Genomic DNA, 26,035 nt, shown 5'->3' with positions numbered 1-26,035 from the left:
ATAATTTATAATAAAGAAAAAATAAATGTAATGGCACAAACAATTGAAGGAAGATAATTTTTAGTTTATTTTAGCTGTTTTTGAAATTTTAAGGTACTTCTTTTATTTTTAGGTGATTTGAAAGGTGAATTATTTGCAGAGATTAAAAAATCAGCCCTCCATACAATTGCACATGCACTTTCAGGAGAGCTACTGCAATAGATGCCACAACGTCCTCTCCCCTTGAGTACCTCACGTTATTTTGCTGCAAGAAAATGCAAACAGATGACAAAAGAAGGACATGAAGAAAATATTATATAAATAATTGCCACTTAAAAATCTTTTCTAAATTCCTGACTAATTTTGGATTTAAATTCTATGACAGAAAATTCATGTGAGGGTTACAGCTTATCAGAGAGGCTGAAGAATGACTTTAAGCAAATAATTGTTCCTCTTAGTGTTCCTCACTCTGTAAATTAAGAGACTTGGTCTAACTGAACCTATGTTACCCCTTCTCCATTCCAAGATTATATGATTTTACATACACAAACTATCTCAAATATAAATAAAATGTGTATGTACATTATTTGCCTTACATATTCCAGTTTAACAAAATGAATTTATAATTTATAGAATTATAAATCTATAAATTTATAATTTATAGAATTAAAAATAATTTATTTGTTAGATCCAGCATTCATGTTCTCATACTAACAAAATATGTATTTTTTTTAATTCTGAAAAATAAATTAAGGTCTATTCCAAATACAAAGGTATGATAAATCAGAACTAGTCTATGAATAAAAATATTTTGGCCTTTTTTTTCTTTCTGTTTTCTATATTAGTTAAATAGATAAATAAATGGATAGTGTTTTAGATAAAATAAAACATTAATCAAGACCTTTATGCAGCAGGATACAAAATTAATGCACAGAAATCTCTGGCATTCCTATATACTAATGATGAAAAATCTGAAAGTGAAATCAAGGAAACCCTCCCATTTACCATTGCAACAAGAAGAATAAAATATCTAGGAATAAACCTACCTAAGGAGACAAAAGACCTGTATGCAGAAAATTATAAGACACTGATGAAAGAAATTAAAGATGATACAAATAGATGGAGAGATGTACCATGTTCTTGGATTGGAAGAATCAACATTGTGAAAATGACTCTACTACCCAAAGCAATCTACAGATTCAATGCAATCCCTATCAAACTACCACTGGCATTTTTCACAGAACTAGAACAAAAAGTTTCACAATTGGTATGGAAACACAAAAGACCCTGAATGGCCAAAGCAATCTTGAGAACGAAAAATGGACCTGGAGGAATCAGGCTCCCTGACTTCAGACTATACTACAAAGCTACTGTAATCAAGACAGTATGGTACTGGCACAAAAACAGAAAGATAGATCAATGGAACAGGATAGAAAGCCCAGAGATAAACCCATGCACATATGGTCAACTTATCTTTGATAAAGGAGGCAGGAATGTACAGCGGAGAAAGGACAGTCTCTTCAGTAAGTGGTGCTGGAAAAACTGGATAGGGACATGTAAAAGTATGAGATTAGATCACTCCCTAACACCATACACAAAAATAAGCTCAAAATGGATTAAAGACCTAAATGTAAGGCCAAACACTATCAAACTCTTAGAGGAAAGTATAGGAAGAACGCTCTATGACATAAATCTCAGCAAGATCCTTTTTGACCCACCTTCTAGAGAAATGGAAATAAAAACAAAAATAATCAAATGGGACCTAATGAAACTTAAAAGCTTTTGCACAGCAAAGGAAACCATAAACAAGACGAAAAGAGAACCCTCAGAATGGGAGAAAATATTTGCAAATGAAGCAACTGACAAAGGATTAATGTCCAAAATTTACAAGCAGCCCATGTAGCTCAATATCAAGAAAACAACGCAATCCAAAAAAGGGCCGAAGACCTAAATAGACATTTCTCCACAGAAGACATACACACTGCCAACAAACACATGAAATGATGCTCAACATCTTTACTCATTAAAGAAATGCAAATCAAAACTACAATGAGATATCATCTCACACCAGAATGGCCATCATCAAAAAATCTAGAAACAATAAATGCTGGAGAGGGTGTGGAAAAAAGGGAACACTCTTGCACTGCTGGTGGGAATGTGAATTGGTACAGCCACTATGGAGAACGGTATGGAGGTTCCTTAAAAAACTAAAAATAGAACTACCATATGACCCAGCAATCCCACTACTGGGCGTATACCCTGAGAAAACCATAATTCAAAAAGAGACATGTATCAAAATGTTCATAGCAGCCCTATTTACAATAGCCCAGAGATGGAAACAACCTAAGTGTCCATCATCGGATGAATGGGTAAAGAAGATGTGGCACATATATACACAATGGAATATTACTCAGCCATAAAAAGAAACGAAATTGAGCTATTGTAATGAGGTGGATGGACCTAGAGTCTGTCATACAGAGTGAAGTAAGTCAGAAAGAGAAAGACAAATACTGTATGCTGACACACATATATGGAATTTAAGAAAAAAAATGTCATGAAGAACATAGGGGTAAGAAAGGAATAAAGACACAGATCCACTAGAGAATGGACTTGAGGATATGGGGAGGGGAAAGGGTAAGCTGTGACAAAGTGAAAGAGCGGCATGGACATATATACACTACCAAACGTAAGGTAGATAGCTAGTGGGAAGCAGCCACATAGCACAGGGAGATCAGCTCGGTGCTTTGTGACCGCCTGGAGGGGTGGGATAGGGAGGGTGGTAGGGAGACGCAAAAGGGAGGGGATATGGGAACATATGTATATGTATAACTGATTAAATTTGTTATAAAGCAAAAAATAAAGAAAGAAAGAAAGAAATTTTTTTTTTAAAAAGACCTTTATGCATTTATATATAAGAAAATGGTTGGTATACCAACAATCAAAAGAAAAAGATTTTGAAGCAATGAATAAGAATACCCTATACTGTCTTTTTGTTACATTTTTAAGTTACTTCTCTTTCAGAGTGCTGTCTTGGAGGTAATCCATCCACAATAAGCAGTCATTCGAGTATAGACACCTGGTTTATTTTTTTACCACATCCTTCACCCCAGTATGATTACTATTCCAACAAGGTGCCAATATTCCTAGAGTTGGGGTAAGCTAGTGGTCCACAAGAATCATTCTAGAATAAAAGGAGAAAAAAATGTTTCTTGTCCTGAAACATTTCTTTCTATCTCTCCTCTGGAGTTGTCAACAGCCTCTAGGCAGTGAGACAATCCACCCTCTTTGGACTTAGAACTGTGGGACTCCTGAATTTCTTCAAAATCCAGGGCAACTACAAACCAGAGTTTATTAGCTACAGCTGGACTGGAGTGGATTGGGAAGACTAGAAGCTGACTTTGTAATGAGTCCAAACTTAACTATGGAGAAAGTGACTCAGAGGCTCCATGATGAAGCCTCTGAGGAATGCATGACATGTGCACATGTAAAGCCTCCTGCTGCACCTCCTGATAAGAGAGAGGCAAGAATTCTAGTTCTGCAGGTTGCCCAGAAAATAGGGCCAAATTTATTTTATTACCTTGTAACTATAGATTCCTAGACTGAAAACTCCATGAGAAAAGGGATTGTGTTCACCACTGCATCTCCAGCTTATGAGCTGGGTTCTGGTACATTAATGAGATTAATAAATATTTGTTATGTGGATTGAAATAAGAAGCTACTCTGTGAAAATCATTAAGACAAAAATATTATGGTGATAAAAACTTCCATTGAATTAGTACTTGGGAAAAAATGATTTGATAATGTATCTAGAAGTATTTGACAGGCATCAGCTTCTCCTGACATAAATCCAGGACACAGCATTGTATCAGTCGCCAAGCCAGACAATGCATGTGGAGCATTGCAAACTTTGTTATCAATAATCTTCAAAAAAGCCTGCTGAAGTATCACTGGAAGAGTACCTTAGGGCAATAAATTCTGCGTATTATGGATATCTTAACCTTGTTTGTTGAGACAAAGAACATCTATGGAATAAAGCAGATTCTCTCGGTCACCAAGAGCCAGACCAGTCCCAGGCTACATTGGTTTCTTTCTAATGTGTATTAGATCTGACTCCCTCACACATAAATTCCAAATTTTCCAATTCTTATTCCCAGAGATATTTCAGAAATTGAAGACAACACTATGCCTTTGGTCCCATCACTTGGTTTTCTTTTCAGTATATTTATGGACTGGTTAATTGTGTGAAAGAATGATTGATTGATTGATTGATTGATCAAATAATTATTCCTATGAAGCTATTACTTATTTATGGAAAAACTTACCATTTATATAAAGTGTTCCCCATTCTGTAACTACAACACTGTCATTTTCTGAGAGCTTCATTTTGGCTTCAGGAAAACAAATCCTATGAATGTACTTCATAAAAGAGACTTCTTCAGCAAGCTGCACAAGGGCAATATCATCATGAACCCCAGCTCTGCTATAATTTTCATGAAAAAGAGTTTTGGACTTTCTGCGTCATATATGGTTTATTTACTACAGTTCCAAAGTTGACAGTCCAATCTTCTGAATTATTTTTCCTGGAGGACACAACTTAATTAAAATACACTCAGTATGGGGGCCAAAACGGTATTCACAGTGGTTATCTTATCACTTTAAGGTGTGAGTTTCCCAAACAACACTATAAAGCACTTAAATTCTTATTTTTAAAATGTCTTTGATGTGGGTATGTCATAAATGCTGCAGACACATAAAAATAGTGCTAAGGACTAGTAGAGCTGTCAGCCTTCTTCAAATCCCCTAACTAGAGTCACTGATGTCTCCTGCTAGTTCAGCCCCATCTGATTTCTATGCATTTGAGTTGAGTAGGAATCATATAAGCAGTCTCAGTGGATGGAGTCCAGAATCACTCATACTACCATATACCCTGGGCTCCAGGAGCCTGTGGCAGGCTCTGGGCATCTGTCTGCATACATAAAAAATTGCATTTGTTCTCACCCAATCACCCTATTATACTTACCAAAGTCAATGCATCTTGGCTTCTAATTTAGATTTTCTGACCAGTTTCTCCAGTTCCCCTGAGATTCTTTCTCAGTTTAGGCCCTAAGATCCTATTTAACTATTGTCACTTCCTCAAAATGTCAGGTGCCTTTTTTTTTTAAGGTTTCAAGACCTTCATGTAACTGTGACCCTCTTCAGTCCTTCTCTCCTTCTGAAATATTCAGTGACTCCACACATTCAATAGCTGTGTTTCTCCAGTAAGTAAGCATCTTGTCATTTAGAGGTGTCCCCAATAAATAAAACTACGTTATCTAAGCATATTTTTTAATGTTTCCTTTTACAAATCTTCTCTACTTCAAATAGTTCTTTGTGTTTGCTGTCCATAGAATACAACTTGTGTTGCTCCATCTCAACACATTTGAAGAAGGCTATTTTTCCAACTCTAAATGAATATTATTTTTTCTGATCTACCTACCCCAATCAATCAAAGCTTATATCTTTAGAGTCTAGATCAAATCTTACAACTGAGTACCTCAGCTAGATTGTGTTCTCTTTCTTCACCAAGTTTCCATAGCATGTGCTATCTGTGTTGTACCTGTGATACTTACTACACTATGCTGCCTTATACCTTTAATAAATCACGTTTAAATTTCTTCAACTAAATTGTAAACCCCCAGAGGGCAAGACAAATAAGCACCCTGTAACTGGAGTCAGACATACCCAAGTTCACACTCAGTTTCTTTAATTTAAGAGCTGTATGATCTTGGTCAAGTTACATCACCATTTCTAAACCCTAGTTTCCTCATCTTTAAATAGGTTAAAGTATACCTTTCATATGGAATTATTGTTATGATTAAATAAAATGATGTAAGTAAAGTACTTAAATCAGGCAAAGCCCCTATTTGGAAAATGTTAATTGCTTCCACTCAGTTTTCCCTTAGTTGCCCAATTTAAATGTCTTTGCTGCCCTTCAATTATGTAAGTGGTTGTAAATTTCATATGGTCTTGACGAACCTCACACATTTAGGTTAACCCCACAGACCTCCCAAATAGGCCTGCAACCAGAATCCTGCATTTAGTCAGACTTTCAAACTTACTTAGCAAAGCAGTGAGCTGCCGATAGGAGCCATCTACTGCTGATCAGAGAAGCACCACAGTGGTGTTGACCTTTCCACTGCATGCTTGCCTGCCATGGCCAGGCCCCCATCAGGGCATTTTCCCCATTCACAGTTCGGTTGCCTGCTGTGATACTATTGGTCAGTCGTTCCCCATAACCTGAAGAAAGGATTTATTTATATAAGAGCACGTATCTTTCATTATATTTTATAAGAAATATATTTTAAAACATTATTTGAAACCCTTCAATGATTGTCCAGCATCTCCTAATCAATGTTGTTTTTTTCCTGGGATGTACCCTTATCACAATAGCCCATTCCATCCTTGTTCGGGTGACTTTTACTTTTCCTCTTTTCCAGTTTCAAACATTTTTCAACTACTGATTTTTGTTGTATCTATCTGTTATAATTCTAGTCTCCCCAAGTAGATTGCATAATTCTTGAAGGTGGAGACTTTGCTTCATTAAGGTCTGTATCTCGCATAGCATATGCAATGCTGTCTGTAAAGCCCCATATAGACAACAGATAATTCCATAAACATCCACTGAATGAATGAATACATGGATGTATCACGCTGTAGGCCTCATGATACTCTAAAGAGAATTTGCTTAAAAGGTACAGAACTATTATTCACCTTATAATAAATATATTTGATATAGCCTAGTTTTGCATTTTCTTATTATCCTAAGTTGTTCTTTCTTCCTTCACTTATTTTTTTAAACTAATTCAGACATGATATTCTTCATGATTCCATTCTTTAGAAGCAGTTCTCATTTCACCCTTTTGGACAACCCATTATAAATAGTCAGTGTTTTTCAAAAAGAAATGCCAGATAGATATGTGGTATATCCAATAATTTTGAAAAACTACTATAGATTTCCAACATGAAGTACTTCTAGATCCTTTTTAGCAAAATGATGGGGAACTATTTGTGAATGTGTTAAATTTGTAATAAAGTTTCTAAACTTACAGTTATTGGTAAGCATTTCAGCATTAGCCTTGCTGATTTCTGAAATTAAAAAAAAAAAACATAAGGTTGATAAAATATCACCAAGCAATTCTCTTCAGCCCAAGGACTAAATTTTCTAACCCAGTTACTCCCAACATTTAACTATTCAGACTAGTTCATGTATTGTCTATCAACCCCTCTCACTTCTACTTGTTATATTTTGGCCATCTCTCCACATCTCTACCAGGTAGTATAGGAAAAGGGAAAAGGAAATAAAAAGGCAAAGCTCTCAGTTTTATGATGGTTGAAGTAAAATATTTAGTGAAGTAAGAAGCTGACACTCTTACTAAAAAAGGCACTGGGCATAATCCTTGGATTTTTTTTCCCCTATGATAATTCTCATTACTCTGAAATGTAGTTATCTATATTTTAAAGAAAAAAAATTACAATTACATTTCATTGGACCTATCCTGCTCTTTAGAAGTCATCTCATTACTAAGACTGAATTATGAAATTCTGAGAATTTAACTTAAATTCAAGTCTCTTTTCTATTGGGAAGAGGCTTTAGAGAGAAAGAGAAGAGAGAACTAAAAAAAGACACATCAGAAAGTGCTGACTCTGAATCCCTGGGATGCAGAGGGGCAGTAACTGGTACAGCCTTCTTTCCCAATGACTACTCATAAGGGAATCGTATTGCTCCTTTCAGAACCTCTACCTCAAGCTCACTTCTCATGAGTGGCCCATTGGAGACAGGGACTGTATTCTGAGGCAAAAGAGCTGTAACTGGCAGCTTTCAGCCATCAGCTTTCAAGGACACTAGGATCAACTGTCAGTCTGGAGGAAGCACAAAACTGGGCTCTGGAAACACAAGCTTATCACCTAATAGACCTTTTAACAATCCAAGTTAACGTTTGAAGAACTTCATAGGACCTTTGAATGTTTACAGACTTTACTTTCTGTACTGGGGCAAAATCCTATCATTTTCTTCCCTTGTTTTCTAGGGAATTATTTCAGACAAATTTTATCTTTAATAGTATTACTTCCATTCTTCCACAAGAAACAATGAGAACTCCCTGTCCTCAACTTCACACTGACTTCTGCAATCTTCATGCTTAATGATCAAGGAAACCCTGTCTGTTTCCTATAATGAGTTCCTGACAAAAGTAGAAGTAGGGAGGAATAATGCTTCGATTATTATTTTTCACCCCCTTTCCATCCATTACAGCCAACCCATCCAAACTCACAAGCATACCTGTAGCTTAACACTTATTTCTATCACTGTGCAGACAAAGATCCTATAGCACTGCCCTCTCCACTACCACCTCAATGGTAGGAGTACCACAGTTGGGAAGACTAGTTGTTCCTAAGCAAATTCCTGAAACTCTTGGTTCATTTTTTTCCAGTACTTTTTAAAATAGTCTAGATAATTAAGTAGTAGAAAATAAGTGAAATACCTATAAGTTTGATGGAAGTGGGAACTGCATTCCAGGATACCATGTTGTCCTTCAACATCAGATGTAAGATAGCCTTGATTTTAGTCCTCATGCTATTCTTTTTTGCTGGAGGAATCTTGAATGTCAACTGTAACTGTACACTCGAACCACTGGGATAAGAACTAGAAGCAAGAGAAATGTTCTAGTGTGTTTCTTGATTTTTTAGATGTTTCATGAACACATTGGATTTGCTACATTTTAATTATTATATTGCCTTCACATACATATTTTAAAAAATACACAGATATTGTCCCGGTATAAATAAAGTGAAATGGTCCCTAAAAATTTAACTGGTTAAGAGGTATTGTTCATGAAAGAAGATATGAACCACAAACTAGAAATCAGAATATTTCAAACACATTTGAGAAACTGAGTACTGACCAACAAATAATTGACTTGAGATTTTATAATAATGCAGTAAAAAAAAGTGTTCTTGTACAAATATTTTCTAATAACTTTATTTTAGAGAAAGAGATAAATGAGAACTTAAATGCAGGGCCAGGAAGCATTCAAAAGATATTGTCTGTAGGTAAGTAGATTGGTTGGTTGGTTGGTTGGCTAGCTGGATTTTTTGTTTTGTTTTGTTTGGAGAGTTCAGACTTCCCCAGAATACATATTGGCAGTTGCCAAATTACAAGTGCTCTCTCCTTTTTATCACTCATCCCCTATGCCCTGTGATACCTGTCTACCTGCAGCCCTTACCACTACCACCATCAAGAACACTTACAATACATATTTAGACAAATGTTATCTCAAAAGATTCACTTTTGTCCAGAGGCAGTACAGTGATGGTAATTATTAAAGAGACCAAAAGAGGATTATTTTAGAAAAGATATGGCCAGATGGGTATGCATGGGAGAAGAGATGGCTAGTATATAGGTAGCAAAACAATCAGATCAGACTCCTTGTTTTGCATAGTTACAGTTATCTTTTATCATAGAAATCAGTTAGGGCAGACTGCCACCAAAAACCTTACAATTCTCCTTCAAGTACAGAGATTAAAGATATGTACAGAACACTTCCTACACTGAATAGAAATTTGTTAAATACAGTGATACTTTAATTTATGGGGAGCTCTTTATCCCTTCCCTCCTTCCCTCCCTTCCTCCCTTCTTTCCTTCCTCCCTTCCTTCTTCCCTTCTTTCTTCCCTTCCTTCCTTCTCTCTTTCTCCATCTATCTCTCTTTCTGTTTCTTGCTGTTGTTGTTATTTAAAACTGAAGCTGATATGACATATTACCTACTTCTCATTCCATAAGATCTTTTTTTTAAAAATTATTTTTGTTCCATAAGCTCTTGAATGAATTTGTACTTATAGAAGTCTGATGACTTGAGAGTTGATATACTCTTTGTATACACCAGAATTTTGAAATGCATCAGACATCTGTCAAGAGAAAAAAACAAAGCCACCACATGTTTCAATCAAATTTATAGTAAAATTAGTAAGGTAAATCTCTGACTTACCTTAGTCTCAATATATTTGCTGAGATCTGTGCTGACTTGTGAAACTGCTTTTTCACAATTATCATTGTATATGACTCCAGAAGTATGAAAATCACCTTGGTAATATTAAGTCTTTCCTGCGAAATAAAGAAATACTTAGAAAATTTTAAAATAGGAAGTGACCTCAAGTCTCTCCATATCTTTATCTCAAAATTAATATTCAATGGATATACTCAGACAGGGAAATTAATTTACTACCACTTGAATAAGAGATTCCCCTAGCTCTCATCCAACTCTAGTTACTCTCAACATTAACAAAGATTGTGTTAGTTCCTAAGCCAGAATCCTAGAGTAAACCCATCTTCCAAAATGACTTCAAACAACCTTCACAACAGAGTTTCAGTGTCTATTTTTACTTCAAGAAGCCCAGATCAACTAATTTAACTTCAGGTAATATAAGCTCGTCCAGCCTTGTATCTGAAATTGTAGATAGTTGATCATATAGAGAAATTCAAGAGTAAATTCTCATCCACACACTTCCTGCTCAAGCCAGGATGCCTGTAGTTCTCCCTTTTGCATCACTCCTTTCCACTAAGTCATTGTTTCCCCAGAAGAAGAAACAATGTTAAATGCAAACTATATTTTGGAAGGATAGTTAATTAAGCTACTGGTCCTCATTAACATGCTGACAGGGTTTCTTTATGAGGGTTTGATTTGGAAAACTCAGAGCACTATACATAAGGAAGTTATGTGAATAAAGTTATTTTTTAATGAGTAGAGCCAAGAAGAGGAGAGAAAGATTCAGTCTACAGAGAGTTCATGGATAGACATGGCAGGCAAGAGAATGAGCAACCACTATGCTTCTGAAGGATAAGTTTTTAAATTTGAAACTAAGATGGTTGGGGAGAAGCAAAGGAGAAGAGGTTAGGTTGGAAGAGAACTGGAATTTTCATTGAATCAAGCAAAATGTAGCCACACTGCATTATTGTATAGGGTGATATATTTCAGAGGAATAAAACAGAAAAATCATGATAAAGTCAATAGAATAATACACTTAAAGTATTAAGATGTGGGTTTGTGATCAGCTATGCCACTTAAAAGCCTGTGATATCTAGGAAGTCACTTGACTTTACTGAGCCTCAGTTTCTTGCATATGAGAATAAGGATAATAGTAAAACCTGCCCTCCCAGGCTCAAAGGATTAGTATGAGGATCAAGCAGAATGATGGATATCAAATTTCTTTAAAAACATTCAATGATTACACAGATTTAAGGGTTTACTTTTCTGAAAGGTAAAAATAAGCTGGAAAAACATGTTTTTTCTGGATGTAGGGTTAATAAAAGTTATTAAAAATAAGATCAAGTTAGTATGAGCATTCAGCCATTTAACCACTCTTGACTATCCACTATTAGAAGAGCCATTAGTGGATTATCCATTGCTGCTTATCAATTATATCTTAACAACCAATATCAGAAATGAGCCAAGAAGAGTAGAGATCTCCAAAGTTTGAGATATATTTACTAAAAGATGTACAACTTAACTACAAACCTACTATATAAGCACTTTTATTGACAATGAATATTGGCATCAAAGTATTGAGAATTTCAGTCTTGCCCATACTCCCATAACTGTTGATATAACTTATAGACTGGATCAAAGAGGCATCTGATTCCAAAATATTATAAACTTTGGTGTCAAATAATAAAAAGTTATTATGTTGAAATAAAGTAGTAAGTAGATGAGAAAGTTTCCATAAAGAAATTTAATATTCTTGTTGTTTCTTGTCAATTTCTAAGAGTTAAAAGAGATTTAGTAGTAAGGGTGAAAATTGACATGTCAATACTGACCAACTGCCAGAAAATGGACAAGGAGACCAAAGTTACTGCCAAGATTGTCATCACTCCAAGAGAAATAAGGATTGTCATCCACAGTGGCCAAGATCTTCTCTGGGAAGATATGTTGTACCTACGAAAGGAGGAAAGTGGCTCAAATCAGATGATAAATATTCTAAATCTACCTGTCTCCCTGCCAACTCATACAACACAATCTATAACTTATGCATCAGGTCTTTATATTAGTTTAAAACATAGAAGCCTCAAGTATGTCAAAGAGGATAGACCCTAATGCTCATTCATTTAACAAATCATCCTGGAGTACTATGTTAACTGCTAGGGATACAACAGTGAGCAAAATAGCATGGTTTCTGTACTCATGTTGATGAGGATAAATTGATTTGCTTTTTTTATTTATCCAAAGAAAGTTACAAAACATTACATGTGATCTGATTTTATATTTGCAAACTATAGCCACATCATCTACATGGACATATATAGATTTATAAACACAAATATATAACATAATTTATATGTTTAATTAAATGTGTAAGAAAACATGATGTCAATTGCAACTTTCCCATGTTATAAGATTATGGGTAGACTTTTTTCTTTTTGTTTACTTTTTCTTTAACTATACTTTCTAATGTTTCGACAATAAACAAGGATTTTTTGTATAACATAATTTAACAGATACATTTCATCATCAAAACCAACTAATTAGATTAAAAATAATCAGAAAATATTGTGACTTGGCATCATACAGATAGAGTGGTCTAGGGTGAGAGTTAGGTCATATGGCCACCCTTAGTCTAATTTTTATAAGGTTTGGACATTAGTTATTCTTCATATCTTGAAAGACATGATGTCATGAAATAGTCCATTTGGACAAAGAGATGTAACACACACACACAAATCTGATTTCAAGTTTCAAAATAGCCTCAACTTGTTCGTCAGTCTCTTCAATCTCTGCATTATCCTAAATAAAACTTACAAAACAGAAGAGTTTGTAAGCAGTGTATATATTTGGCAAATTAGATATTTCCTATGAGCAGGAGAACATTTTTGTTCTTATCCCTCCAGGACTAATTAACTTTTAGGTAGAGTAGATCCTTTAAAAATGAGTAATAAGTACCTATGCCACACCTGTGCAACTCCACCCAGTCTTATTCCTCTCTGTTCTGTTCTCAGTTCTTAATCCTACTCTTCCTTCTATCTCTTTTGATGACTTGTTAATTAATGTTTCCCTGAGCCAACATTGTCAAAACTCTTCAAAGAAACTCCCCACATGCCATGTATGCTTTTATACTGGAATTCATTTGTTTCATCTCATCATCTTATACTAGATAAATCACACTTTAAAAGGAGTATACAATTAAAGTAAATAATAACAATATTTATAACCTTATTAATATCTGATCATATGTGTCTTCTAATGAGTAGAAAAATTTACTGTGATAGTGAAGTCTCAAATTTGTTTTGGATTAGCTGGTTGTAACTTAGCCTGGTAGCTTAGTCTTTCTGAGACATGAATATTAGTTTGAGGGACTCAAAACTATGTAGCCTAAATTATGTACATAGTACAGAAAGTAGCTGAGATGGTTTCTATACAAATAATCACTATATTACAGCTTATAAAATGCTTTTCTTGGAAGACCCCTTTTAGATGTTCTTGAAAGTTCTAAAGAATACATATTGTTGACTATAACACTGATATTGCTTTTTCCCCTTCATTGTGAATTTCTTCCTGTCAAAAACAATTAAGGAGATTTTTTATATCTAAAAGATCACAAGAGTTTATGATTTATTCAATTTCTCCTCTAGTAAATAGGATGTATGGACTCTAAAAATTGATTATTATTTTTTAATAATAGCTGAAATTGTTAAAATCATATTCTAAATATCCAAAAAAGTCCATTCACGAAACAATTTACTCTCTCATCTATCAAAAAAAATTTTGGCCATAATTTTTTTTAAAGGTAGGAATTTGAGTTCTTGGATGAACCCCTCATTTAACAAAGAGAATAGGTTAAAAATTAATCTTCAATGAATTTAACCAACTCCATATGCTTAACTAAACTATACCTAACTCACTTTTGGATTGAATTTACTTCAAAGAGCAGCTCATTGTTATTCTGGTATAATCAACCATTCACTTTAATCAAATTACAATAATGTTAAAAAATGATGGTGACTACATTATTCACATTTTTTTTCTTTTTTTGTGTGTGTGGTACACGGACCTCTCACTGTTGTGGCCTCTCCCATTGCAGAGCACAGGCTCTGTACACGCAGGCTCAGTGGCCATGGCTCATGGGCCCAGCCGCTCCGCGGCATGTGGGATCTGCCCGGACCAGGGCACGAACCCCTGTCCCCTGCATCGGCAGGCGGACTCTCAACCACTGCGCCACCAGGGAAGCCCATATCCTTTTGAACCATAGGTTTCTCTGGATATGTGCCCAGGAGTGGGATTATTAGATCATATGGTAGCTCTATTTTTAGTTTTTTAAGTAACCTCCCTACTGTTCTCCATAGTAGTTGTACTAACTTACATTCCCACAACAGTGTAAGAGGGTTCCCTTTTCTCCACACCCTCTCCAGCATTTATTGTTTGTAGACTTTTTGATGATGGCCATTCTGACTGGTGTGAAGTGGTATCTCATTGTCATTTTCATTTGCATTTTTCTAATAATTAGTGATGTTGAGCATCTTTTCATGTGCCTCTTGGCCATCTGTATGTCTTCTTTGGAGAAATGTCTGTTTAGGTCAAAAAAATCCATTTTTAATGGCACCCTGAGTGCAGTTTATTTAATACTGTCCTCATATTTATTTTTAAATATGAAATTACTCTTTATTGTTAACTATATTAATAATATTGTACATTAAATCTCTAGTACTTATTTATCTTATAACTGGCACCTTGATCTTGGGCTTCCCAACCTCCAGAACTGCAAGAAACACATTTATGTTGTTTATTAAAGTCACCCAATCCACAGTATGGCTGCTTCATTTTGCAGGAAGAAACCTGAACATCAGTAATGTCTGTTAATTTACACCACCAGAAGTGCTAGAACTAACAAGAGAAATATTCTAGAGTTAAAAAAAATCATTGTTGCACTGGCTTTCTGCTAAAAGTTGTTTCTTTGAAAATGTTTTGTGAATTTCTTGAACGTCACAGAATTTAATAATTAAATTCCCTATGTTTACGTGAAAAGATATTAAGATAATAACACTATTATTAAGATATAATCTTATTGTATTTGAACATATAATTTGTCCTGCAAAGTTTCTAAGTGTGTAAGTACATAGGATGATGCACCAGGAACAGTGGTAAATGTAAAATTTGTACACCAAAGGAGGTTAGGGTTGACAATTGATGTGTGTTTGCATAGTACTTTATATAAGATTGAGAAAAAAAGGGAAGATACAATGAAAACTTAGGTTCACACAAAAACCTACACACACACATACAAATGTTATAGTAGCTTTATTCATAGTAGCCAAAAACTATAAACAACTTGAATACCCTTCAATGTATGAATAGTTAAACAAACTTCAGTGCTTCCATACTGTGGAATACTACACAGCAATAAAATAAGAATGAATAATTGTGTGTGTGTGACATGCACAACTTGGATTGATCTCAAGGGAATTATGCTGAGTGAAGAAGCCAACCTCCAAAGTTTACATATCATATGATTCCATTTATATACCATTCTTGAAATGACAAAATTATACAGATGGAGAACAGATTAATGTTTGCCAGGGGTTAAAGACTGGGAACAGGGGTAGGGATGGAGCCAGATGGCTGTGGGTAGCATGAGGGGTCCTTGTGATCAAACTATTCTGCATTTTGACTGTGGTGATGGCCCACAAATCCATACATGAGATAAAAAACTACATGGAACTAAATACACACACACATGCAAATAACTGCATGTTTTAAAAACATAAAATGTCAAAAGGTTAATAGATTGTCTCAATGTCAACTTCCTGGTTGTGATATTGTACTATAGCTAAGCAAGATGTTACCTTTGCCAGAAACTGGATGCATGGGATCTCTCTGTATTACATTTTACAACTCTGTGTGAGTCTATGATTATCTGAAAATAAAAATGTTGTTTTTAAGTGGTAATAAATTTCAGAAAAAAGAATGTTATCTCCACTTGAGGGAGTCAAGCAAGGCTTCATGGAGGAGGCATCGTTTGAACTAGACTGTAGATCTTCATGTAATGCAGTAACTCTGTGGTTAATAAGGTTTATCATTTTTAAAAGTTGAAATGAAAAATTAGAATAACAGAGAACAACTTGAAAATCTCTTTTGGAATGATCCCAATAAAACTTCTTTTGTAGAATTAGAATTAAACAAGAAGTCAGCGCATTCTGTTGACCTACTCATCACTTCATTTTGAAAATACTTATTCAAGCTATTGTGATCAAGTAGCAATCATATAAAATAAGACTGTAGTTACAGCAACAGTTATAATAGCACTGTTTCTTGAGTACCTACTATGTTCCAAGAACTTTGCTAAGCACTTTGAAATATCTCATTTTAATGTCTACAATGGTGTTTGAGGTAAATATTATTATCCCTGTTTTATAAGTGAGTATATTGAGGCTTAGTGTGTTTAAATAACTGGCTTAAGTTACACAATATAAAATCTGGGATTACTTCTTAACACATTATTAACCAGGGGATTTTTGCAGAAACTAACGCCTGGGTCGTAATATGTCTCCAGTCAAAAATGTGTTAAATCAATGTGTAAATAATAACAAAGCTATATTTTCTGCATAATACAAAAATAAAAGGTCAGTCCAACAACACTTATTGAAAGACTATTATACACAGAGCATTTTATTAGGTACTGTGGAAAGAGAGATAAAAGATGTAGCTGAGAAATGGCCTACCCTCTTGCACAGTTAATAACTATTATTTCAGTCATGACTTCTTAACTTTTTCCAGTGAGATGGTTAAAACAAATATGTCCAGGAATGCTGAAGCCCTTTATAAGTTATCTTTCAGAGAAAGTTATTTTAAAAATATGATACTGTATTATCTATTTCTCTGTGCACATAAAATTTGAACTATTGCTCATATTTTCACTATGGCCTAACCTCTATTTCTCAAATCTTTTGTAAAAGAAAATATCAAAAATATTTCTCTGAGAAATATGATGCCATTGTGAAATTAAACTTCTAAAATTTCTCCTTAACTTAAATCTCTTCAAGTTTGTTTGCCAAAGAAATTCCTCATTATCACATTATAAAATTTATTTTAATTTGGAAAGTCATGTCCAGAAATCTGGAAAATACTACTCATGGTGTCAATTTATATGGATTCATTTTTAAATGCCTTTGCAAAGATGAATTGTATTCTTTTGGTTTTACTACAGTTTTCATTATTACTTGAACATCCCAAGGGCTTACTTCCCTGTATCTACCTGGACCTAGAGGCCCAACTGCAAAACATACTCAAACAAGGGGAACCAATTTTTAACAGAACACTGAGAGAAATTAAGTTTGAAATGTACTTAAGTCTTTGTTTAAAATTCAACATTTTCCTCAATTTTTTTCAAAAGACTTCATTAAGTGAAATATGTTTTTGCAAAATATTTAATGCCGTCAATTCATATCAGATTTCTTACCTTATTTTAGCCAAGTCCCTAAATTTTATCAGTTCATATACAAGTGTTATTTAGGTTGATAAAAGTCAATTTTTTTCTTCTAACGTTTCTTTCAAAGTGGTTACGGTACAATACAGAACTCACATGAGTAGCTAAACACAGTGAGGAAAGGGTAATGGAAAGATTCTGTGAAATATCACCACCAACAGCCCTGTGTATGCCATGGCACCGATCCTAACTTCATAGTGCCTAGATCACTTGAATGTTGTGTATCTAACAACTCAGTAATAATTTACCAAAGCTGAAATTATGAAGGTGGTTGATATTAGGCTTTTTCTCGTCAACTTTATATCTAGGCAGTGAGCAATTCAGTGTCATGCTAGAGGTAGCAGGAAGCAGCTTTCGCAATGATATCTTCCCTCTGAGCCCAGAAGGGTCTAAGAGGCTCATGGTCCAAGCACGGACTGGAAATGTGGAGGAGGGTGAGGGAGTGGTAAGAAAGGGGATTTGCAGTCATTTCAAAATAGAGGTCTGACCTCTAGCTTCATTTGCACAACTACAGCTACACACGAACACCTGGACCTTATTCCCTTTCAAGGCCTTGCAGTTTGGAAAAGCTTTAAATACAAATATACAAGCACTTGGTGATAATTCCATTTCATTCAGTAGTTTGTACTGATTCTGTTTTTATTTCCTCCTGTCTAACCATACAAAAATCTTACCACATAAGGTATGCTGGTGGTTCTTAAGTGAATTTTAATTCTAGCCTCAGACTTTAAAAGAATTTGCAATAAATTGATTGGTGACATCTTCCCCATCTTCCCCTTCCTCCTGGATTATTATTTTATAATATCAAGCAAATTGATGATATTTATTTTTTATTATTATATATTGACATTCTCATTAGTGCAATGTTAAATAAATATTATTTGCTCTAACTTAGAATAAGTACATTATATAGAGTTTGTATAATTATTATAGGCCACAAGAAAACAGAATCTTCCCTACACTTATCTCTGTTGTTTGCTGGAAATGAAAATAAAGTTGTATTTCGGTTTCTCTTTGTTTCCTTAACGTTAATTCCCATTCTTTTGCCGTCATGAAGTGTTTGGTATTCTGCTGTCTGTGTGCTTGAGCTTTCATAATGATTAAGATCACTTTCCTTATTCCATTAAGAAAAAAAAACACCTAATATTTTTCTGTATGTAAAAATGTAGTTCTTTTCTTTTCATACTTTCTTTTACTCTTTGTCCTGCACCGTGAAAGTGGAAATTTACCGAGATGAGAGAAGCTGGGGAAATGAAGGAGGGGATCACTTCAAATCGTACGTATGCATGAGAAATTTATGTCAACAAGCCAAAATTTGATGACAGAAAACTCCTAGAAAACAAGTGACTGCAAGTTGGGACAGAATCCATCTGGCAGAAACAGGATGCTATGTGAAGCAGAGCTAGGAAGGAAATAGCAGATAGTTTAGTTCGATCGGTCACATCCAGGTGATCTGCATGACTTCTTCTGCAATTCTATATCTCTAAGAATGGCCTCTACACAAAAATGTGTTCCATTCTTCTAGGTTGTTCTCTCTCAGACACCAGTTTTGGAAGCGATCCAGTCCCGGAAGGCAGTCACTCTAGCATAAACACCGGGTTTATTGGGTTGCCCACAGTCGTCTCCCCAGCTCACTATTCCAGCGAGGTACCAGATATCTCTAGCATCTGCACTAACCAGTGGTCCTCCGGAGTCACCCTAAAGGAGAAGGGAGAGATTGGCAATTAGTATTTCAGTTTATCACAGAGAAATGTGCTGTTTTTCTAACATGAGTTTAATGAAAGGGGCGGTTTTCAAAAATCTTCAGTGTGCTCCAATGAGAAGCAATGCTTTTTAACTATGCCAGTAATTCACATAAAGGAGGCACTCCCCTACCTGGAGAACAGCTTAGACTCAGGGTTCAGTACACAGAGATTAAAGACTCCATCTCTTGGCAGGACAGTACTAGTCTGATACATCTGACAAAATAACTGCCCATACTCTTTATCAGTTTGATACAACTCCCAAAAGAAGGGTGAAGAATTTATTACTGATAAAGAATATGAACATTAGGGTCAGACACCTGGGTTTAAATCTCAAGTCTGGCCCTTCCAAGCTGGCTAAGACCTTTAATTTGCTTATTTGTAATGCTCCTAATAATACCTACTTTCAATGATAATTTTGAAGATTATGCAAGACAGTGTATGCAATGTGCTCAGAGTAGAGCCTGGCACAAAACAGAACTTAGTAAATATTATATATAACCACAAATTCCAATTGTTTGTGCCTTGTGAAAAACAGCCAGCAGGTTGTTTCTTTATACAGGTCATAAAAACAAGGTGCTGACTGATCTTCCCGAAAAATCCTGGGATCTCTAGTTACTGACCACCCATTAAGTGTTCAGCACTATTAATTAATATATTATTTCATTGACCCATGTAATTCTGGCAACAAAACATGGAGTTAGGTTTCATTTTCTCCATTTTAGCAGTGAAGAAACTGAAGCCAACAGAAGTTAAGCAATTTTCCTGATATCATATGCTATTCAATATCCAGAGTGATCTAACTCAGAAAACTATGCATTTTTTCCCTACATTATGCTAACTTCCTTGTGAATTTTCTTTTGTCCATATAAAAATATTAACTAATAGTAATAATAACTCAATTAGAAATAATGTGTTTGTAATTTTTAAATCCATTAACCAATAAGTATTTACTTATACTCTCATATGTGGTAGAAGATGTAAAAAGAGTATAAACACATGAGCCCTCCTCTCAAGCAGTGTACAATCTGCTTATAGAAATAAAATGTATTATATGAAGCTATTTGATAACAAATCATTTTGATAATTGAAACCCAGGCATATGTGAAGATGTAGCAGATTAGGAAAAAGAAATAGAAGATGCCAGAGACAATAAAACTTAAATTTGTTTAAGAGACAAGAGTGAATGAGTCTGAGAATAAGGTAATTAAGGAAAAAAAGAGAGCAGTGAGTCTAACAGCATTACAAGTTGAAAATTAAGGTAATGCCAGCAAGTATCAAATAGAGAAAGATATAGTGGGTTCTGTTAACATTAGTTAGCTCACATGCGATTGGTGAATAGGGGAGTTATATCAGGATAAGGTGGAAGTTTTCATGGCTTATATGTGTTTTTGTCTTAGGCAGTGGAGCCAGAATAATGGGAGTAGAATTGCAATCTTCAGAACAAGAGGCCTCAGCTCAGCTATTGCACAGGTGGAAGCCTTTGAGGCTCTATTTTAAGAAAATGTTAAGAGTGTCTGTGCCGAGGAACCCCTCTCCCTGTCCAGAGTGGCACAGCCCAGGCTTGCTTAATTCTTGGGTCCTGGCAGGTCGGAGTTCCTCCTCTGCCCAGAGCTATACTCCCATGTGCATTGTCTCAGCCTCAGCAAGTCAGTATTTCTACTCTATTGTTTCTGTGCATTTTTAACTTCCCTTAAGTCAGCCACCAGCCACCTTGGGCATTCTGTCTACCTACATTGTCTAAGTTATTTTTCAAGGTACAATTATTTTTGTTGTTGTCGATGTTGTTAATTCTCTGGTTACAAAGTTACATAGCCTTTGAGGGGTCTGTTGGTCTGTATCTAACCCTATTTTTAGCATAAATTCAGTTATTTTTAGTGAGTGGTTTAGTGAGAAACATAACAGGAAGTTTATTCAAGAATATATGTATGAGACTTCCCTGGTGGCACAGTGGTTAAGAATCTGCCTGGCAATGCAGGGGACACAGTTTCCATCCCTGGCCCGGGAAGGTCCCATATGTGGTGGAGCAAAAAAGCCCATGCGCCACAACTACTGAGCCTGTGCTCTAGGACCCGTGAGCCTCAGCTACTGAGGCTGCACGCCTAGAGCCCAAGCTCCACAAAAAGAGAAGCCACCACAATGAGAAGCTCGTGAACCACAATGAAGAGTAGCCCCTGCTCACTGCAACTAGAGAAAGCCAGCTCGCCACAAGGAAGACCCAACATAGCCAAAGAAAAAATAAAAGAATATGTGTATGTATAACTGATTCACTATGCTGTACAGCAGAAACTAACACAACATTGTAAATCAACTATACTCCAATAAAAAAATTTTTTTGAAATAATATATATATATATCACAACAGAGACTTTTAAACCTAGAAGAAACCAAACTAGAAACCAATGTTAGTGATCAAGATATGAAGTAATGAAGGAATAGAGTAGGATCTTAACAGAAAGAATAAAGACAAAGAGATAAATTTGGAAGAAATAGTAAAGAGGAAAAATATTTCATGACTTAATTGATTACATGTGAAGGAGATTTAATAGTAAAAGAAGATTCCAAGAATAATGAAAGCTAACCACATAAATGAGAAACTTGAAATGAAAAAATAGGTAACATTTTGTGACGGCTGTTGAGTTTAAGAGGGCAAGTACATAAATTTTAGTCTTATACTAACAACTTAAAACATAAATGGAAACGGTTTTGGAGTACATGAAAATGTGAGACTGAATTTGGGCAAGAGGTTAATTTTGGAGATGTAGAGTTGGAAGTCATTAAAGTGACAGCTGACTTAAAGAAAAGATCATTTCTTTGAGTGAGTATACAGAGAGGACAAAAAATGAGTGTTGAGGAGCAGCCAGGCTTAGAGAGAGGGAGAGAGGAAGAGAAAGAGAAACCAAAATAAGGAACCAGGAATGAGTTGTTGGAGAAGGAGGGAGGGGAAAATCACCATATTTCAGGATCATAGAACCCAAAGGAAGATCATATTTTAAGAGGAGGTAGCCACATGCCACTGAGATGGGAAGGAGTAGGACACCCAAGTAAAGGTTTTTGCATATAAAGTTATTAATGATTTTTGAAATAGTAAAATATATGGAGGCAGTAAAGTGGCAAAAATTGTGGAGAGTAGACATAAAAGAGGGGGGAAAATGAGTGCCCAGTCCCCCCTGAAATAGAAAAGCAGGATATTATAATTATAACCAAGGCTAAACTTTGTTCCTCCTCTTTAATTCCCCAAATTTATGAGACATTCACATCTAATACTGTTATCAAAATGGCATTGTAGAATAGGTGACATATTTTCAAGTGAAATCATATACATCTTTGATTTACTTCAAAATAGATCTAGAGTTTAGGGTGGGGAGAAGAAGGTTGGGGGGTTAAAATATATAGGAATGAAATAAGATCGACCATGAGTTGATAATGTTGAAGCTGGTTGATGAGTACACACTCCAGCCTATAACACAAAAAACTGTGGCCCCATTCCAACCCCCATAAGCAAAGGCCAATTTGGGAGCCTAGACTTCCAGCCTTACCAGGATCTAATGAGACCCAATCCCCCATCAGACTTATGTCAGAGAAGGCTGAGTGGGGAGCCACTCTTTCATCCCTGCCAGGTGATGATGAAGCCCTCCTCTGCCTCCTCTGTGGTGACCAGCTGGGGAGCATGGACTACTACACAATGGTAAGGAGGCATAACTTTCTCTCCCACTAGGGTGATGTCAGAAGAGACTTAGTGGAGAGCCAAGCAGTGATGAGGCCACTACCCCATGAGGTCAGTGGAGACCACAAGAGGAGCAGTAAAAAGATACCCCCATCCAGAGTGGTATTTTTATATTGATACTTCATCCTCACTATCTCAGGCTTTACATGTGGAATCCCCCCAATGGAAGGGGTGGGGGTTTTTCTGTTCATCCAACAAGTTGGTGAGGATGGGAAAAAGAAACTATTTAATGAAAATTATATTTAATATGTTTCTCTAACATTTAAAAGAAAAAGCAACAACAACCACAAAAAACCACGCCTAGTGAGGAGCCTGAAATTCCACCTCCATCCAGCAGTAACAAAGCACTATTCACCACCCTGGGGTCAGAGGACAATGAGTGGGAATAAGATAGCACTTCCCTACCCTCTCTGGTGTCATGTCAGAGGAACCCTGTTAAAACAGAAGATACAGGGACTCATAATACCCAAAATGTCCAGGATATGTCTGAAAATTACTCAATACCAAGAACCAGGAATATTTTGACTTGAGTGACAAAAGGCAATCAATAGACACTGACACTGAGATGACACAGATGTTGGAGTTATCTGACAAAGATTTTAAAGCAGCCATCACAAAAATGTCTTAATGAGCAACTACCACCATGTTTGAAATAAATGAAAAAAATTAGAAGTTTCAGTAAAGAAATAGCATACACAAAGGATCAAATGGAAATCTCAGAACTGAAAAATACAATAATCTACAAAAAAAAAAAAAAGACCACCTCACTAGAAGTACTTAACAGAACAATGGGGATGATGGAAGAAAAAAGTCAATGAACTTGAAGACAGAATGATAGAAATTACTCAATTTGAACAGAGAGAAAGAGGAGTGGAAAAAAAAAAGAACAGAAGCTTAGAGATCTCTGAGACCATAACGGAAGAGCTAACGTACCTGTTATTAGAGTTCCAGAAAGAGACAAAAAAGAAAGTAAGGCTGAAAAAGTTTTCAAAGAAATAATGGCTGGAAATTTCCCAAATTTGTCAAAGGACATAAACCTGCATTTTAAAAAGCTGAGCAAGCCCTAAACAGTATAACCCAGAGAAATCCATGACAAGATACATAATCAAACTTCTGAAAACTAAAGACAAAGAAAAAACCTTGAACACAGCAAGAGAGAAATGACACCTCATCTTTTAGGGAAAAACAATTCTAATAACAGCAGATTCCTCATCAGAGATCACAGAGGCCATGATTTAAGTGCTGGGGAAAAAATTGTCAATCCTAAATTCTATATCTGGCAAAATTATGATTTAGAAATGAATAGGAAATAGAGAATTTTGCAAACAAAATCTAAGGGAATTTGTCACTAGCAGATCTACACTAAAAGAATGGCTAAAGGAAGTTTCTGAAACAGAAGAGAAATGATATAAAAAGAATCTTAGAAAACCAGAAGGATAGAAAGAACAAATTATGAATAAATAGACTTCCCTTCTCCTCTTGAGTTTTCTAAGTTACATTTGGCACTTGAAGCAGAAACATTGTTTGATGTGGCTCTCAGCATATAGAGAGGAAATATTTAATATTTGTATTTATTAATATTTAATATTATAAATGAGGGAGGGTTAAAGAGACTTAAAGGGAGGTACATTTTCTATTCTAAACCCAACTCAAACTAGTAAAATCTCAATGCTAGTGATAAGTTATGTGTATTTAACTTAGAGGAACCACACAATTTTCTTACAAAGAGAGAGTCTGGTCAAAAACACTAATAAATAAATCAAAATGGAATTCTAAAAAAAGGTTACTGTATGATGCTACACTCTCAAAATTACAAAATTATAGAGGGCAAACAGATTGGTAATTGCCAGGTGTTAGTGATGGTAAAGTGTTGGGGGAGGGAAATAGATGTTATTATAAAGGGAGACGGACCTCTGTGATGATAGAAGATGAGACCCCTCTGTACTATCTTTGCAACTTCCTGTAAAGCTGTAATTATTTTAAAATAAAAGGTGAACAAAAAATTAGGTAGCAAACCACTTACCTGGCATGCATCTCTCTTTCCTTTCAAGAAGCCAGCACATAACATTCTAGGAGTTATGGCATTATTGTAAGCTTTCTCTTCATTACAGATTTTAGTGTCTATGAGATCCACTTGTACTTGCCGAAGCTGATTTTGACTGCTTCCTAAAGGAAAAAAATAGACTTCATATTTATAAATCTACATATATTCTATAAACCTGAAGAAAGTCTTTTATAATTAATTATTAGATAAGATGGTGGCACAGAATCTTAGGATATGTATTTTTTCAGATACAGTAAAATTTGGGAAATGAATTCTTTTCTAACTATTTTAAATGAAGTTAGGTGCCTAGGAAAGAAGCTCCAGTTGTTTAAGTAATTTCTCTGTCATTGTTAAGCTTAGAAGATAATTTCAGCAGGGGAGAATGGTGGCTTTATGATTCTCTGATCTTCACAACTGGGTGTATGTATTAATGATCCCTAATCTCTTATGTGGTTAATACCCTAGTAAAAATTTCAGACATATTTACTCTTACAGACACTTTACCAAGCACAATTACTATAGTGGTAGTGTTGTATTTGATAGTAACCTAAGGCCTGAAGGAATTTATGTGTCTTCTAAATGACTTAGTTCACAAGTAGGTCCTGACTTGGCCCCAGTCAATATGACCAACCCACAAACATATTTTGGCATAATGGCATTCCATTTTTTAAATGCCTTAGAATACTAAATTAAATTACTATGATTTGACTTTCTCCTCAGATGCGCACCATCATTTTGCAGTGCTCCAAATCCTGTCACAAACATCTCATCACCAGGGTGGAATTCACGGGATGCATCAGGGAGACAAATTCTGTGTACTGCATTTGTGTAGGAAACAGGGCTAGAAAGCTCTGCAACTGAAATATCATAGTCATGTGATGGATATTTATATTTTTCATGCACAATTATCCTCCGGAGGCCTTGTTTCATTTTTGGAGGCTTTATTTTTACTCCAAAGGAAGCAGTCCATCTGGCTGGGTCCTTATACCTGAGGAGAAAGTATGAGGAACAAATCCTACTTTACCATTTTTACCAATATA

At 35.4% G+C, this 26,035-nt stretch overlaps 2 protein-coding genes across 2 annotated transcripts in view; both read right to left on the bottom strand.

Moving 5' to 3' along the window:
* TMPRSS11B (transmembrane serine protease 11B) overlaps positions 1-18,252 on the bottom strand; it is a 52,908-nt gene extending 34,656 nt beyond the window's left edge. The window contains 12 exon segments of the mRNA XM_060096874.1: positions 3,801-3,938; positions 4,302-4,480; positions 4,482-4,559; positions 6,078-6,255; positions 7,066-7,104; positions 8,499-8,679; positions 9,848-9,919; positions 10,000-10,115; positions 11,826-11,855; positions 11,858-11,943; positions 15,843-15,913; positions 18,157-18,252. Of these exon segments, the coding sequence (XP_059952857.1) occupies positions 3,801-3,938; positions 4,302-4,480; positions 4,482-4,559; positions 6,078-6,255; positions 7,066-7,104; positions 8,499-8,679; positions 9,848-9,919; positions 10,000-10,115; positions 11,826-11,855; positions 11,858-11,943; positions 15,843-15,913; positions 18,157-18,252 (1,264 nt within the window).
* A 766-nt stretch (positions 18,253-19,018) lies between these two features.
* The window catches only part of TMPRSS11E (transmembrane serine protease 11E), a 40,183-nt gene continuing 33,166 nt past the window's right edge, over positions 19,019-26,035 (bottom strand). The window contains exons 8-10 of the mRNA XM_060096859.1: positions 25,724-25,983; positions 24,975-25,117; positions 19,019-19,180 (exon numbers count right to left, since the gene is read on the bottom strand). Coding sequence (XP_059952842.1) covers positions 19,019-19,180; positions 24,975-25,117; positions 25,724-25,983 — 565 coding nt within the window. The remainder of the gene's footprint in view (positions 19,181-24,974; positions 25,118-25,723; positions 25,984-26,035) is intronic.

This window comes from Mesoplodon densirostris, chromosome 1 (assembly GCF_025265405.1).
Source record: "Mesoplodon densirostris isolate mMesDen1 chromosome 1, mMesDen1 primary haplotype, whole genome shotgun sequence".
NCBI classification, from domain to species: domain Eukaryota; kingdom Metazoa; phylum Chordata; class Mammalia; order Artiodactyla; family Ziphiidae; genus Mesoplodon; species Mesoplodon densirostris.
This window is presented reverse-complemented; position numbering and strand designations above follow the sequence as displayed.